The sequence below is a fragment of the Diplotaxodon limnothrissa genome, linkage group LG18 (genome assembly GCF_057381915.1).
Source record: "Diplotaxodon limnothrissa isolate DT_005_m linkage group LG18, D_limnothrissa_male_GT1.1, whole genome shotgun sequence".
In the NCBI taxonomy this organism is placed as follows: Eukaryota; Metazoa; Chordata; class Actinopteri; order Cichliformes; family Cichlidae; genus Diplotaxodon; species Diplotaxodon limnothrissa.
The window spans coordinates 28,417,268-28,433,562 of record NC_140613.1 but is presented as its reverse complement, the minus strand read 5'-3'; the positions used below and the strand labels follow the sequence as shown (position 1 = coordinate 28,433,562).

The 16,295-nt window shown below is 43.0% G+C and overlaps 2 protein-coding genes across 3 annotated transcripts; both read left to right on the top strand.

Annotated features, from left to right (window-relative positions):
• Positions 1 to 7,644: 7,644 nt before the first annotated feature.
• trim110 (tripartite motif containing 110) lies at positions 7,645 to 12,049 on the top strand. Its single transcript, XM_085378893.1, has 7 exons — positions 7,645 to 8,133; positions 8,216 to 8,311; positions 8,453 to 8,686; positions 9,101 to 9,123; positions 9,312 to 9,457; positions 10,901 to 11,172; positions 11,780 to 12,049. The coding sequence occupies exons 1-7, from the start codon at positions 7,645 to 7,647 to the stop codon at positions 12,047 to 12,049; spliced, it is 1,530 nt and encodes a 509-aa protein (XP_085235019.1).
• Positions 12,050 to 12,080: 31 nt separating this feature from the next.
• Positions 12,081 to 15,268, top strand: cbln12 (cerebellin 12). 2 transcript variants are annotated; one of them, XM_085377850.1, is made up of 4 exons: positions 12,081 to 12,127; positions 14,290 to 14,494; positions 14,871 to 14,990; positions 15,071 to 15,268. In XM_085377850.1, the coding sequence occupies exons 1-4, from the start codon at positions 12,081 to 12,083 to the stop codon at positions 15,266 to 15,268; spliced, it is 570 nt and encodes a 189-aa protein (XP_085233976.1). The 2 variants fall into 2 exon arrangements, with proteins under 2 accessions (XP_085233976.1, XP_085233975.1); XM_085377849.1 differs by lacking the exon at positions 12,081 to 12,127 and having other exon boundaries at positions 14,213 to 14,494.
• Positions 15,269 to 16,295: the final 1,027 nt, after the last annotated feature.

The following is a 16,295-nucleotide window of genomic DNA, read 5'->3' as shown; positions in this document are numbered from 1 at the left end:
TCTTCAAAACTGACTAGGTTACTTTTAAACATATAACACTGTCAAAAGTGTTAATTTAACACTCAACAGTGTTGCATTTAACACTCAGAGGTGTGGACCCATATATACACTCTCTAGTGTTAATTTAACACTGGAGATTTTGCTGTGTAGGACCTGGCGTCCACATATGTGGACATCACATTTTGGGTTATTTAGACCAAAATACTCAATTTTGCTCTACAGGGGCCTGATATCCACTTACGAGGACATTATACTGTTACTGTTCTATCGAAATTTCAAACGAATATCCTCATGTGGCTCTCGTTTTTCTTAGAAACAAAAATCAGGTAAAAAAATGAAAATCTGGTAATTCTTTGTTTTTACAATCATCGGGTCCCAATCAGCCCAAATATCAAAGAGAAATTAAAAATGCATGCCGTGGAAGAGTTCGGGTCTTAGGAGGATAATGATTTCTTTTTTTCTTTTTCTTTTTTAAGGTTAGATATCTCTGTAGATGTAGTCCACAGACTGATGTTGTATTGAATTATCAAAAAAAGAAAAAGTGAGCAGCCCACTTGAGCCACTCTATCATTATATTTCGTTCATTTTGGAGACAATAATGTGAAAATCAGTAGAAGTAAGTGATGATATAAAGAAAAATTCTAGTCTCCTCCAGAGTATTTACAGGCAATTTATCTTTCTTTGGTGACCCCTATGAGAAAATATGAATGATTCATGTTCATGCACCGCTTATATTAGTGTTAAACAGTGTAAAAAGCTTCTGCTGTGAGTTTCTTTGTGCATTACAACGCTTATTTTGTCAGCTAATGATGTAGTTGTGCCAGCAGCCTCATTTTTTATTTGTATTACTGTCATGATATTGATTATTGTCTTATCTTAACTCATAAGAATGTCTCCCTATAAGCAGACAGGTGCGGTGGCTTGTGTGCTACAGCAATAAAGCCACTAGGTGTCTCTCAAAGACATGTTAAAAAAGAATACCAGTGCTACGTAATTAGATACTGAACGAGTTTACAATATCTTTTTAATCAGTTGATTGGACACATCTATATAAGGTCCTACAGTTGACAGTGCACGTCAGAGCTCAATCTGAACCATGACGTCCAAAGAATTGTCTGTGGATCTTCAAGACAGGATTGTATTGAGGCAAAGATTTGGGGAAGGGTAGATCTGCAGCAGGAGGTCCCAGTGAGCACTGTGGCCTCTATCATCTGTAAATGGAAGAAGTTGGGAACCACCAAGACTCTTCATAGAGCTGGCTGCCTGGCCAATCTGAGCAACTGGGGTAGAAGGACCTTAGTTACACCAGCCTCGTGTGTGGAGGAAACCAAGCACTGCTCACTAGATTGAGTGGAGTGCAGGTCAGACCACCAGAGGAATAATTCACATAGCCTATTGATTCTGAGGCTGTGTCCCCTTTGTGAGAGTAGTAGAAGATTGTGAAATGGTAGGCAAAGAACAGAATTGTGGCTGCTGCCACCACCAAACCTATGACCCCCTATGGCTTCACTTCTGTCAAAGACTTTCTATCTGGCTACAAATAAGCCTGCAAGGCAGATAACAGAGGATGGTGACAACTAGAATCTGGTTTGGTCAAGAAGACATGATCCAGAGTCACGTAGACCAGTGAAAGTATCCAAATGGAAAATGAGATGAGGGTGGATACCAGGATACCAGAAATACTTCTCTGCAGAAATCAGTAGCGCGAAAACCACATTGGAGGTCAGATCAGTGTGCGCTATTAAAAATTCTGCTTATGATTAAGACAGTTGTGGTCCTGACCTGAATGACATCTGACAGGAGCAGTTTTATGGGAAAGATCAGAACTGCTATGTCTTCTTTTTTTATTAGACACAAGCAGGCATGGCAGGCCATGAAGCTTTCAGGCAGCGCATCTCACGTATTGTAGAGTGTGACGCCTGAGAAAATCCCAAAAAATCCCCCCAAAACATAAATGAGTTACCTGCAGAGTCAAAATCCTACTATTACACCAAGAAATTAACTAAATAGTAAGAGAAATATCCATAAAAGTCCAGTAAGTACAGCTGTGATATGATTTAGGTTTAAGTGACAAAACACAAGCTGAGGATCTGTTGTACAAACTTATAAAGAGGGTCCATTTATTTCATTGAATTACTCACCTGTGCATCCGTGGTTTATCTTTTTCAATGAAAACATACAAAGCATTTAATAAAAACTTAAATACAAAATGCATATTTGGAATTATGTTATGTGTTATTGTATGCATGTTTAGCTGTGGAGCAGGAATAAATTCTGGAAATCAAACTCAACAAAAGACCATACACGGTAGCTGTTAGTGGTCACAACGGAAGGGCAAAGTGAATATCTGCTGCATTTTCTTTCCTCCACTTGTCTACAGCTAGATATCATATTGGTATTAAAAACACACACGAGGAGGATTAGATTATTAGTCAGTGTGATATATTATGATATATAATTTCTTCTTGTCTGTAATTGTCTGTACAACCAAATTCCCCCCTGTGGGACAATTAAATGATTATTCTATTCTATCTGTTCTAATGAAGCTCGTTAATGACAGTTCTCTGCTTTGTTGCAACCTCTGCTAGCGAAAGTCCACACCTGTACGGCTTACATTTTATAACAATGACAGTGCTGCACATGCTGCAAATATTTCATTTTTCTAGTTCAACATCTGCAGGCATTCACTGTTCCAGTGTCTTGAATGATACAAAGTTGAAAAATAGAAACATCAAATTTCATTTGCTTCACATTGCCTTGTGTTGCTCACATCACTTCCTGTTATCTAGATTGCATTATACCTTAGATTGTAAAGTGAGCGCAGTACTCAGTGTTAAGGGGAAGATATTTGTTTTTATTGTTGTTAGGGGCCCAATTGAGCACCGTCCTGACACCTTTACATTCATACCACTCTCCAAAAAGAAGGAAAATGGGACAATGGTGGTCTGACTGGATCTCGTAAATACCTACATGTCCTTACTCAAATAAAGGTAAAGAGACAGTGAGTGCTACTATGGTTCAGGGATTATGCTTGACTACTCTAACAACCTCATTCTGATCCTCTTGCCTTGTCGTTGAGACTTACGTTAAAAAAGTGAGTTTTGGATGCACCATTTTACTCTTAAGAGTCTAGTGAATAAAGACCCCTTTATGATCCATCCATCCATCCATCCATCCATCCATCCATCCTAACCACTTTTCCAGGGCGCTAAAAATTATCCTACCTGGCAGTGGATGAAAAGCAGGGTACACCCCAATGGGCCACCAGTCTATCACAAGGCTAACCCAATAGATAGACAACCATTCAGGCTCACATTCACACCTACAGCCAGTTTCAAACCACAAACCAGTGAAGGAAAAGTGTTTGCAGCCTGAGAGACACACTATCCATCCCGGCAACCAGCAGAGAACTCAGACTTATTAGAGGAGGTTTAAGGCCTCTGCTGCTCAGAACCTACTACATGCTGGATATCACTGAGGCCAGAATTTGTTTAAACCATGGGTCCAGAGAATAGTCGCAGTTATGGTAGCACCACATGGGCACGAGCATTATCACCCGTCTGATGGTTTTAAGACCCAAAACATCCTATGACTTTAGGAAACATTACTGATTGAAGAGTCCAGGATATTGTACATTCAAATTACTCATACTGTTAAGTCAGTTAATAAATAACAAAAGAGGTTTTTTTTGTTATTTATTAACTCTTAGCTTCATGCCTAATTCTATGAAGTTACATTGTCATTAAAAAAAACAATAACATTTGAATATTTCAGGAGCTAATTGGTGTTTCTTGAATGGATGTGGCAGGTCTTTGAAATTTTGAACCTTTATTATAATGAAAAAAATGGATGTCATCAGCTCTCGTAAGTTCACATTTCTTAGAGGTGTCTATTAAAGCATGAAAATTACAGTAAGACCTCAATACAGGATGCTTCCTCCAAATTTTTAGATTTTTCATCAGAGATGCCAGGAGAAAAATTGCAAAAATGTTCCCTTGACAAAAGTTCTGTGATTATTTGCTTTTCTGTGTGCAACCTTGTGCACCGCATCTTTGTGCCGAAATCCAACCCAATCCATTTCTATACTGAATATTCTGAAGGTCGTGTTTTTAATTGTAAAAAAGGCTTGGGGAAGAAAAGAAGAAAAAACCCCAAGGTCTTCTTTCTCATGTCTGTGCATGGAAATGTTGGCAGAAATAAAACAAAATTACTTTGTGTAAAGCTGAAGACCTGTGTTTAAGAGCAAATAACGCACATATATTTGTATTCCTTAAGACAAAAAGAAAAATTAAATATAGAGGTAAATACCTCGCCCTTCTGAGCTTGCTGCATATGTTGTTTGTTTTGTCCCCAGTATCACTGACTGAATGGTTCACGTTGATAGTTTTTGTGATGGGAAAATACAGTAGTATGCATGTGTGTTTCTTTTTTTTTTTTTTTTTTTTTTTTTTCTTTTTCTTTTTTTTTGGCCTGTCCCGTTTGGCTCTTTTGCCATCAGAATTGTTGTCTAAAGGCAAAGAAAGATGCCCAACGGATTTACTTTACCAAACTGACCATCCCAGCCTTGCCGTAATGGTCCATTTGATTCACCTTTTATTGTTTATTTTATTTTCACTTACTGAATACGGGACAGACTTGACTGGGGGAAAGAAGGGGAGAAAGAAAGAGGGAAAGAGAAACAGCTGAGAAGAGGGACGGGGGAGAAGGGCAAAAAACAAAAACCAACAGAACGGGCAGAGAAAAAAAAATGCATATATCAATCACCTGGATCACCTGCTGAGAAAGAAAAAAGAAAGCAAGCAGAAGAGAACAAGAGTAATAGAATAAACAACATCACAATGATATATGGGAATATGACAGTAAATACTAAATGTTAAACATTATTGTGCAGCACATAAGATCAACAGAACACAGTGTGCTTTGAGGTAGGAGCCAAAAAGGGTGTAGTTTGTGGGTGTGATCACCCGTGTGTACACCTGTGAGCATGGACGCGCTTGTTTTTTGTTTTTTTAAAAGGTTCCTTCATGTAATAATCTGCTAGAGGGTGTGGGGGGGCCACAGCCCCGTCCTCCAGGGCGTGAAGCAGGTGTGGAGGAGATCAAAACTCCAGACATCCAGAGGCCCCCAGAACACAAGAGACCAAGGAAGACCAACAGAGGGGCAGCTGCGCCACTGTCCCAGAAAGAGCTGAGGAGAGTCCCAGATGAGGGCTCACTCAGCAGCCGCGGAGCAGAAGCCAGGGGGAGTTGTAGTGACGCGCCCGTGAGCTCCGCCGGCAGCCAGCCGTGCCTGAGTGACCGAGCCCCAGGCCGAGAGGCCGGGGGCACCCCACCTCCGAAGTGGCCCGAGCGAGCCCCAGGCTCCAGGCCCCGATAAGCGGCCGCCAAGGAGTGAGCCGGTGTGTACCTGGACGCCCATCCCCGGACACAAAGAACCACCAACGCACCGATGTCTGAGGGGGTCCGCCACTGGCAGGGGAAGTGGTGGTAGGGGGAGATAGGCCTCCAAACCTTGGAGGGCCTGAGATGTCCCCAGAGAGGTGGCGCCTGACACCCAACCTGACATATAGACACAGACATACAGGCACACACAGATACAAACATCCATTCCCACCCTCATGTTCTCATATGCACTTACTCCACACTCAACCAACGTGGAGACAGACATAAAGAGACGTTGTACACACGATCACACTCCCCAAGCGTACTCTACAAACCGGGTCTAGGTGCCCCCGCCCCTGGAGGGGGGAACTGCACCCAGACCCAGGTGGTGTTTCCCTTTTCCCTGCGGTGGGGGGAGGCAGACCGCCCCGACTCCGCAGCAGCAGGAAGGCTCCACACTCCAGACCGCAGTCGGACGGCCAACTCCTCCTCCTAGTCCTAGCCCCCCTGCTCCAGCAGGTCGCAGAGAATGGGGGTGAGAGAAGACTCCAAACCTCCCTCCACCCGCTCATTGTAATGTTGATACATGTGTGTTCTAAGGTGCATTTAAAACCCAGGAGGGCTTGGAGCTACCTGCCAGAGAGCAGCAGGTAAGCGCATGGTCCCTCCTGCTAGCCCTCAATGTCTACGTGTATTTAAAATTGAGAGGTGGGCAACGATGCCAGGGGTGGGGTGTACACCCTGATGGTACTTTGGACTCCGTGTATCGTGCCCACCCCCAAGATCCTATATGTATGTGTAATGAGAGTGTGAGTAATGTGAATGTCTAAGTTGTGGGATAAAATTGAGGCAGAGGCAGCCAGAAGGGGACAGAGGGGGGGGTAGCCTCCTCTGCACCCTGGTGACATACCCCTACTCCAAGGCCCTGCATGTGTGGGTGGTTGTGGTGGAGCGGGAAGAGGGAGGCAGCTGGAGATGGGGAGGGAAGGAAGGGAGGGGCAAGTGACCCCTCCCTGGGGCCAGCTCCCCCGCTGACCCCAGTAGGCACCCCCATGTGTGTTTCAACAAAAAAACCAAACCTCTGTTATAAGTTCACTGGCCCAACAAAGTCAGGTAAAGCTAAGCTTGCTGAAAGCTGCAGTCATGTTTCTGAATGACAAAAACAAACGTATGGAAAGCGTTGGACATGTGGGACACACATGGTGTAGGACAGCTAGAGAGGAAATGCTTTATGTGACGCTGACATGTTTTAAATTGTGCAGGGACATGATGTAAACTCTAACCCTAAACCTTGTATCTTCAGAGTTACCTAATCAATTTCCCTGCCCCACTCCCCCCACTTTTGCCCTTCCTCCCATCTCAGGATCAGCTGACCTCTCTGAGTGCAGTGAATCTGTTGGGATTAGCCTCCAATCGGCAGTCTGATCGCACACAACTCACGCACTCACAGATGGCTTTAGTCTGCAAACACTAAGAAGCTAACGGGTAAGGAATGACACTTCTGTGGCTTTTTTAGTAATTTCTAATGATACATAGTTGTTAGTTAAAGCATTAAAGTTTTGGGGGAAATACAGAAAAGAAGAGCACATGTAAAGGAAACTGAGCCAGCCATCTGTGTCAGATGATCTCCTGATCCCTCCACTGCAACAGCTTCAGTCTAAGTGCAGTTAATGCTCGTCTACAGTCAGTGTTACAACACCTTTGCTACTATTTTAAAGCAAAGGAACCACCATATATTACACCTGGGTTTATTAGATAATTGCTTTGTTTCATTTGATAATGTTTTAAATATCTGATAGTATATATTATTGTAAAGAAGAAGAAGAAGAAGAAGAAGAAGAAGAAGAAGGGTTTTTTTGGTATTCTATGTCATTTCTAGCACTTTTAGTTGTGCTGATATATTCCCTGACAAAAGTCGATGAGGCCTTTCTGATATTTTTGTACACTTTCAGCATGTTTTCTCAGTAAAACCGCTTACTTTGTGAAGTATCTATTCATAGAGCACAGTAGGCAAAAGCCCAGTAGACAGGATTACTGGTCTGAGTGCACAGTTGGAGTGAAACAAGCATTCCCAGCTTGTCACCATTCCAGCGCTGCCTGTGTGTGGTTCTGTCTTGTGTTAGTCTTTCTTATACATCACACAAACATGTTAGTCTGTACAGTTGTTGATATTTGTACGTTTTGTGTGTTTGCCGCTTAATCAATGTGCTTATTTGTTTTCGTCCTGTTGTATGAAACCAGTGTTTATAGTATCCTTGTCACGATGGCCTCCATGGATGAAGAGCTGACCTGCTCTGTGTGCCGAGACACCTTCAGCCAATCCCAGCCCCTGCCCTGTGGTCACAGCTTCTGTCCTGCCTGTGTCCGGGAGGCCTGGAGCAGCCAGGGTGAAGGAAAAGGTCGCTTCACCTGTCCCCAGTGTCAGGAGGAGCACGGCGAAGTGCTGTGCGACTGCTGCCCTCCCGAGGCAGAGAAAGGACAACCGCCATTGGCAGTTAAGACCTGCCTTAGGTGTGAAGTGTCGCTGTGTGCCGAACATCTCCGGCCTCATCTTGAGAGACCGGTGTTTAGCACCCACCTTTTGGTGGATCCGCTGGGCGATCTGTCCCAGCGAAGGTGCCCGGCGCACACAGAGCTGTTCCGCTACTACTGTGCTGATGAGAGAGTGTACGTGTGTGGCGACTGTCTGCTGGAAGGAGGCCACGCTCAGCACAAAGTGAAAGCACTGAGGCACGTGGAGGATGATCTGAAGGTGTGCTGGATGGATAATCAATTAATGTATGTTTTTATGTTAACGTGTGGTTGCTGTAATACCTACTGGGTGATTTTTGCAGGTCATCCTTCAGACACTGCTTATAAAAGCAGAGGAAAAACTGAAAGATGGAGAGCGAATCCTCAAAGAGCGTGAGAACATCGATTCCACCATGGTAGTGAGTACACATATTTATCTGTGCAAAGGAAATCTAATGACTCATAAAGCTGTTCGTACCAAAATCACAAGTCATGTGGTTTGATTGTGTCTCAATCACTGATCTGCCAGCAATCCAGTATTCTGTCCTCATTGGTTCCAGGATTCTCTGAGGCAGGACGATGCCCAGGTGGAGCAGCTGGGCTCAGACCTGCAGGTCCAGGTCAACAAGCTGGTGGTGGCACTGAGAGACATCACCAAGAAGGAGAGGCAGCAGGTCATGGATCGTGTGCATGAAGACTGCTCCAAAGTGAGGGACCACATGCACCACACCCTAAGAATCCAGCACTATCTGGCCTTACTGCTGTCAGAGACAGACCCGTTCCTGCTCATCTGGGTGAGAGTAGCATTAAGTTTTTCCAGAACTAGGTCATGCAAACGAAACTAAATTATAGCTTAAGACAGGATGCACCAGTTTCCAGTAACGATCCAGTCCAATCTCTGATTGGGAGATTAACTGTTGTACGACTGCAGAATATCATTTTTAGCCAAGGAAATCCACCACTGTAGTCCTGACTGGAATATGCTGCAATACCCTACACATATACACAGTGGCCAGAGAGTGAAGCTTTACAGCAGATCACACATTTAGCATGGCTACATATTAGGGCGATTTGAAAATGCAAAAATGTAGAAATGTAGGAATTTATAGAAAAAAAATCTACCTGAGCACATTCACATTCACACAGACAGCTGCTTTTCATTCTGTTGGTGCATTTTTCTCAGCTGTCCTTGACTTTTCTTTTCGCAGGCCTTTCAGTCAGATGACACAAAGTAAGTCCAGAACAAACCAGTCAGACTGAATTAGGACTCGTCCTGAGCTGTGTTATGTTGACGTGTGTTTGGGTTGTCATGTTAGGGAGTGTTATTACAGTGGAAGCTCGAGAGAAAAGAGAGACAGAGAAACAATGAAAAACACAAAATAATAAAGGCGTTATTTCATTTGTGCTTTTGATTTGTAGGTTATTAGCTGAGCTGAACAGTCCACTTTACATCCCTGATCCCATCAGCGCAGACAGGAAGCACATTCTGGAGGACATCGAGCGCAAGTACCGCGAGTTCATCACTGCTACCCTCCGCTGTCTCAGTGACCTCAAGAGGGAACTCTGTGAGTGGAATGAATGTGTGACACTTACCTGCCCCGCTAATGATTTTAACGGAATAGCTAGACATTTTGGGGAATGAAGCTTGTTAGCTTTCTTGTTGAACCTCAGAACTTAACCCACATGTCAGAGGTGCTCTGTTAGACTGAGATCTGGTGACTGTAGAGGCCATTTGAATTCCAGTGTAATGTTCAAGAAACCAGTTTGAGATGATCTGAGTTCTGAGTGACATGGTACATCATCCTGCTGTAAGCAGACATCATAAATTACATGGCATTTAAATAATGCTCAGTTGGTCTTAAGGTGAGGCTCCAGAGTGCAGTCATTTACATATTCAATTTAGAAGTGAAAGGTCAGATAGATAGATAGATAGATAGATAGATAGATAGATAGATAGATAGATAGATAGATAGATAGATAGATAGATAGATAGATAGATAGATAGATAGATAGATAGATAGATAGATAGATAGATAGATAGATAGATAGATAGATAGATAGATAGATAGATAGATAGATAGATAGATAGATAGGACCAATGGCACCTTTGGTATGATGGACTGTAAGCAGTCTTCTATGTATGTAACTATGTAACACCTCTGTAGTCAACGACCTGATTTTTCTTGACATTGTTTGGAGTTCATGTTTGATAAAACCTAAAGAATGTGTTTGTGGGTTTTCATTAACACGTAGATGTCATTAGCAAATATTTCTCAGTTGGTTTCTATGGTTCACTGGAGGACACACTTGCCGACACTCAGAGACTGACAGCTTGAGCAAACAAAACAAAAGCTTTAATAAGATGCTGCTGGTAACTTACAAGAGTCTACGCAAATTCAAAAGCAGCAGACATCAAAATCCCAAATAAGGACACAAAATCTAAGCTGGCACTAAAAACAGGAAGACAAACATAGTGATCAACAAAGGCGGGGAACAGAGGAGCACAGACAAATACAAAGGTAGAGACATGAAGCTGAATACACCAGCAATCTGTTTAACAAACTCTGAGTCTAACGCTGACCTCTAATCCCAAGAAGAGAAACTCAGTTTTGAGTCCAGAATAGCAAATCAGAGTCAGTTCAACTCTAAATATGTTTGCCTTGAGCTAAATAAAGAAAGCATCATCAATGGAGTTAAAACCATGATGAACCATCTATGAATGTGTTGAATAAATAGGAGATGATGTTTATGTTAAAAAGCACGAGTTTAATGACCTGAATTATGCATATACATGTTTGTAACGTTTAAGTTTAAATATATTTATTCAGATGTAACGCAGTGGGGACAAAATGAAGGTGACAGCAATTGAGGATGTAGGTGTGGCTCAAAAGCATATATTTATAAATCTCTGTTTTGCATTTTAAAAGTTCTGTTTTGCTCCATAGAAATGGGCGAACAAGTTTAAGTACTACGAGGAAAGTAACTAAAATTTATCTCTCTCCTTGCAGTAACCAGTCCCTTGAGTCTGGACACAAACACAGCTCATCCTCTGTTGAGCATCTCGGATGACCTGCGCTCAGTTACACGAGTTAAAAACCGCCTGCCTTGCGCTGCTCATCCCGAACGTTTCGACCACTGGCCGCAGGTCCTCACCGTCCAGACCTTCTCCTCTGGGACTCACTACTGGGAGCTGGAAGCCGAGGGATTCTGGGATGTGGGCATCTGCTACCGAAGTATTGGACGGAAGGGCAAAGAAGGCAATGCATTTGGGAACAACAAGGTACAAGTGTGCCGCAGAGCCAGAGTGGTTAATCACACTCGTTCCAGTGTTAGATTTTGTGTTTTCTTTGCTAACTAATAGAATGAGCAGGAGCCTCTGTTTGATGCCTGTCCCTGACATCTCTCAGTCTGTTTGGCATCAGTGAAAAAGATTTTTTCCTTCGAACATCTCATCATTCATTCAGTCAGAGTGAAACAGTAAATTTGGCCTTGAAAAAAAGTGAACCTTCTTTCTATTTTCCTCTGGTGCACTAAAGCAGTTCAACAATTGTATTCCAGTTCTATTCTTTCCTAGTCTATTCTTTTGTGTACATTTAATTTTATGTTTAGGTTTTTTACTAAAATCACTGCCCTGATTTAACCATCAATGATCGAAGCACATTTTGCAGAAGGATGAGAACATTTACAGTGATACCTTCCTTGTCAACCACATGCAATTTAAGATATAGCCAATACTTCCTTGGAACGCTGCAGTGATTTTTGCTCAACTTAAAATATATATCAGTTACTAAAATTATCGCCAGATCAATTTCCCCCACATCAGTAATTGTTTGATAGTAAAGTTTCAGCTGAAATGAAAACATCTTCCTTGATTAAACCCTTTGTAGGTTTCATGGAGCTTGACACAGCAGCACGATAAAAAGCTAGCCGCCTGGCACAACCGCAGGAAGACCCGCCTCACATACCAAATGACTGGGAACCGCGTTGCTGTAGCCGTGGACTACAGCTCAGGCACCATCACCTACTCAGAGGTGGGACCGTCTAACAACCTGATCCACCTCCACACTTTCTCCACCACCTTTACTCAGCCGGTGTGCCTGGGCTTTGGACTCTACAAAGCTGAGCTCAACAGTCGGATCACTATTGTTAAAGTCTGATGTGATGAAGAGGACAGCTAGGAGGATGATGATGATGAACTCTGTGCTGTTTTGGCCATTCCAAAATAAAGTGCTGTTGTTTTTTCCCCGTCTGTGTAACTTACGCAAACCTCTGTTGGAGTCTTTGCCATGAGCTGCTGTTTCTCTGCTTCCTGCTCTAAAACAGAGCTTTAGCTCTTCCTCACCAAAGAGACAAAACTGTGTCTTCTAAAGCTGCGATCAGCTGGCATGTGAAAACATTTCCAGAAGACACCCAAAGGGAATTTGATACTTCCCTAAACACTAGATGGAAAGGCTCATTTTAAAGGGGACCAATTATGTTCATTTCCAGTGTTGGGCAAGTTACTTTGAAAAAGTAATTAATTATAGTTACTAGTTACTTCAAAAAAGTAACTGAGTTAGTAACTGAGTTAAAATATTCTAAAAGTAATTAGTTACTTTAGTTACATTGTTCAGCACCTTGATTCCACAGCAATTAGAAATAAGGATGGCCTTTGTTTATAAAGTAATGTAGTTATAGAAAAGCTGGAAATTTGTTTGGCTGATATTAATATGATAAACTTGAACTTTTTTCTCACTCCAGCCTTTCTTAAACATCTCTGAAGCTCTACCTCTGTTTTGGGATTTCCTGTCTGTATCTAGGAGTGTCTAGACATTAAGTGCATGATCAAAGAAAAGCACAAAAGCAGCATCTCTATGGATCAAACGGTGCTGCGGATCGAGGAATCCAGCTCTATTTACCACATGCATAAAGACCTGGAAATAAATCTCGCTGTCTTGAAGATGGCGAAGGATCTTTTGATTCTTGTGAGGAGATCAATGTTTTGTTTGGGAATTACAGGGGGGGGGAAGGGGAGAAAACTGCCACTCACTTGCTAACTTTGCTCTTTGAAGCTGCTCACACTTATTTATCTTTTATATTACTGTAAACGTGAGTGGGCGGATGCAGCATAAAGGGTGAGAACGAAGCAGATGGAAAGGAGGGAGAGAGAGAGAGAGAAGGGAAAGAACAGGGAGATAGACAGAGAGATCAGAGCAGTCTCTATCTTGGTTGTGATCAGCCATGCTGTGAATTAATGTGACAAAGGAGCGGGACAACAAGGATATTTCAGTCCTTCAGATATGGAATACACGATCCTTTGCATGGGAACAGGTGATCCTCTGTTTATTACTTTTATTATTCTCACAATCTCATAATTTTGTAGTCAGATCATGTTTAGTCACTGTTGATGAATAACACAATGAATTGTGTAATTCCTTGAATGAGGAAGCATGATGCATTTGTCTCTGAATAGCTTTGTTGAAGCTTAGAAGGAAATGTTTTCACCCTGTTGCTGATTTTGCACAGATAAATGGATGATATTTAAAAAATTCTACACTTTGAAATGGCATTGGAGGCGTGGGGGGGGAGGGGGGGGGGAGGGGGCTTTGCATTTTACTCATTTCAGTGAGCTGAACCAACAGAAAGTCTTTCGAACCTGCAGAGAAGATGAATGTGTGTACGTGCGGCTACAGCGTGTGTGAGTGTGCGCAACAAGAGGCACAAGTGGGAGAAACAGCGAGCGTGTGTGGCAGACAGATGGTCACTCAGTGGAGTTGTTCCCCATCTCTCTCTCTCTGATTCCCTTCTGGGTCCTACATCCTCCCCCTTGTCACCTCTCCAAAGTCTTACCTCATCTTTTTTTTCCCCTCTCTTCCACACCTTTTCCGTCCTCGTCTTCATCCGTTAAGCCCGGACTTGGATCTTCACTCACCGTGCCGCCCCTTACCTTTTCTCTGTCTCTCCCTCTCTTCCCCTCCTCAGCTACATCTCTGCTTATTTTTTGCTGACGACATCAACTTGAAAATATCAAGAGATTTTTTTCTGAGTGTCATTCTGGACCCTGTTGACACAGCACAAAGGACACTGAAGAGATTTGGGGATTTGTCTGGGGGTCAAAAAGGGGGAAACTCGAAAGAAAAGACTGACAGATATGACCAGCAAACCAATCTGAGTCAAAACTGCCTGGAAAACATAGACTTTTCTTTCTCTTTCTGTTCTGATATAGAGTGTTTCTTTAGCCGTAGCATGTTTATTTATTTTGCAGATTGCCCAGAGTGACTATTGTCCTTAGAAATTAGAGATATTTGACTTAAAAAAAAAATAAAATCTCAGGTTCAGTCATGCACCTCGGGTCAGTCCACCCTGACATCCTGCTCCTCCTGGGCATGCTCCTGTTGTGGGGACCTTTGGGATCCAGGGGCCAGAATGACACAGAGCCCATCATCCTTGAGGGGAAATGTTTGGTAGTGTGTGACTCCACGCCTTCGTCCGAGCCCGCCGGAAACGCCCTGGGCATGTCGGTGCGCTCTGGCTCGGGTCGGGTGGCCTTCTCTGCCAGCCGCCAGACCAACCACGAGCCGACAGACATGAGCAACCGCACCATGATCATCTACTTTGATAATGTGAGTTATCAGATATCTATGTTTATTATGCCCATTTGTAGCATACTGTGGCAAATTGTGACAGGTTTATTTTTTACAGTACAGAATGGGCAAACACACAAAAGGCTCTGTGCTATCATTTTGTAGTCAGGTGTCTTCTCCCATTGGGTGTGATAATGAGCTGATTGCTAAACTTTTGAACTTGTAGTGAAGCCACATAATGAAAACATGGTTGGATTATGCTGCACAAGCTGCATGTCCATGGACATTTTAGAGGGAGGGAGGGATGTATTAAAATAGGTCTCAGTAGTTTGGAAGTAAGCAATCTGAACAGACGAAAAGAATGACCCATGTCGTGACTTTATCATCCCCCATCTTTTTCCTGCTGTCTGTTCAGATTTTGGTTAACGTGGGCACTCATTTTGATCAAGAAAGTAGTGTGTTCCTGGCACCAAGGAGGGGGGTGTACAGCTTCAACTTCCATGTGGTGAAGGCCTACAATAGACAAACTATTCAGGTACGCCCACTCAACTCTGAGACTCATAGCTGTGGTTCCAGTGGATCACTCTCTTAATCTCGCTGGTTCCCATCTCTTAGGTTAGCCTGATGGTGAACGGCTGGCCAATGATTTCGGCATTCGCCGGGGACCAGGACGTGACCAGAGAAGCCGCCACCAATGCCGGCCTGGTGATTATGGAGAAGGGCGACAAGGCCTACCTCAGACTGGAGAGAGGCAACCTGATGGGAGGCTGGAAGTACTCCACATTCTCAGGCTTCCTGGTTTTCCCCTTGTGAGAAAGATAGAGGGTTGAAGCGCCGCAAAGTGAGAATGATTGAGAGAAAAAAGGGGAAGAGGTGGTGGGAGAAAAGAAAGGCTTCAATCTGTAACCTTATATAGTGCATGAAAAGATGGCTTTTATGCAAAAATGAGATGATTGTTCAAATGGACCAAAAAGAAAATGAGAGTAGATGGCAAACATAATTTCTCTGAGGAATTCATTTGCTCTGTTTTGTTTGGGTTTTTTTTTTTATGTCTAAATGCTTGTTATAGGAGATACTTTGTGGCAAAATTCTAAAGTAGCCATTTAAAACATGGGCTTCTGTGCTAGAGTACCTAAAAGCTTCTGTTCTTAAGTGTTTCAACACTGCTGTGCTCCACATGCCATCCTGTCTATGTTTAAAAAATCTCTTTATTCTAGTGTGCTGTATGACTGCTGTTCCTCTATATGCCTGTTAGTATAATATAACAAATGTTTATTTACAAAGAAATTTCTATCAAAGACCAAATAAAATAGTCTAAATCTGGCTCAGTATTTCACTTTGAGTATGCGAGCGAGATTGATTTCAGACAATATCTGATGAATCACCAAGACCGCGACTGTTTAATCTGCTTATACAAGGCAGTATTTCTCATCCCTTCCATTGTACCCTACCTAGTGCCATGGCAGCTGTTTGTAAATATAGATCCCACCAGCAGAGCTGGCATTGGCATGGACCGAAGGGACCAGCGTGGGACCCGGTATGAAGTGTGGTGTACGGTGGATGCTCCTTACAGGGCCGCAGACAGATGGAGGCTCTGTCGAACAGGCAGGTTCATCTCTGCAGGGCTGCCGTGGATAAAGTGTGGTGTGCTGTCACATGTAGTCACTTACGCTTCCGTGGTTCATGCCCACCATCTTCCTCTCTCTCTCTCTCTCTCTCTGACTTCCTTTGTCATTTTCATCCTTCTGTTACCAGAATTATACATTTATGAAATTAGGATGATAAGTAAAAAATTCATAAAAATGGAAAAAGCCTAGATATGAATTCACGCTGTCATATT

What these genes read in the sequence shown, in the direction of transcription:
- trim110 (XM_085378893.1), top strand. Translation starts at nt 7,645, where the DNA reads ATGGCCTCCATGGATGAAGAGCTGACCTGCTCTGTGTGCCGAGACACC. An exon ending in TGACCTCAAGAGGGAACTCT is followed by an intron (nt 9,458 to 10,900) that starts GTGAGTGGAATG and finishes CTCTCCTTGCAG; the next exon opens with TAACCAGTCCCTTGAGTCTG. An exon ending in ATGCATTTGGGAACAACAAG is followed by an intron (nt 11,173 to 11,779) that starts GTACAAGTGTGC and finishes AACCCTTTGTAG; the next exon opens with GTTTCATGGAGCTTGACACA.
- cbln12 (XM_085377849.1), top strand. Translation starts at nt 14,213, where the DNA reads ATGCACCTCGGGTCAGTCCACCCTGACATCCTGCTCCTCCTGGGCATG. An exon ending in TGATCATCTACTTTGATAAT is followed by an intron (nt 14,495 to 14,870) that starts GTGAGTTATCAG and finishes CTGTCTGTTCAG; the next exon opens with ATTTTGGTTAACGTGGGCAC. An exon ending in ACAATAGACAAACTATTCAG is followed by an intron (nt 14,991 to 15,070) that starts GTACGCCCACTC and finishes CCCATCTCTTAG; the next exon opens with GTTAGCCTGATGGTGAACGG.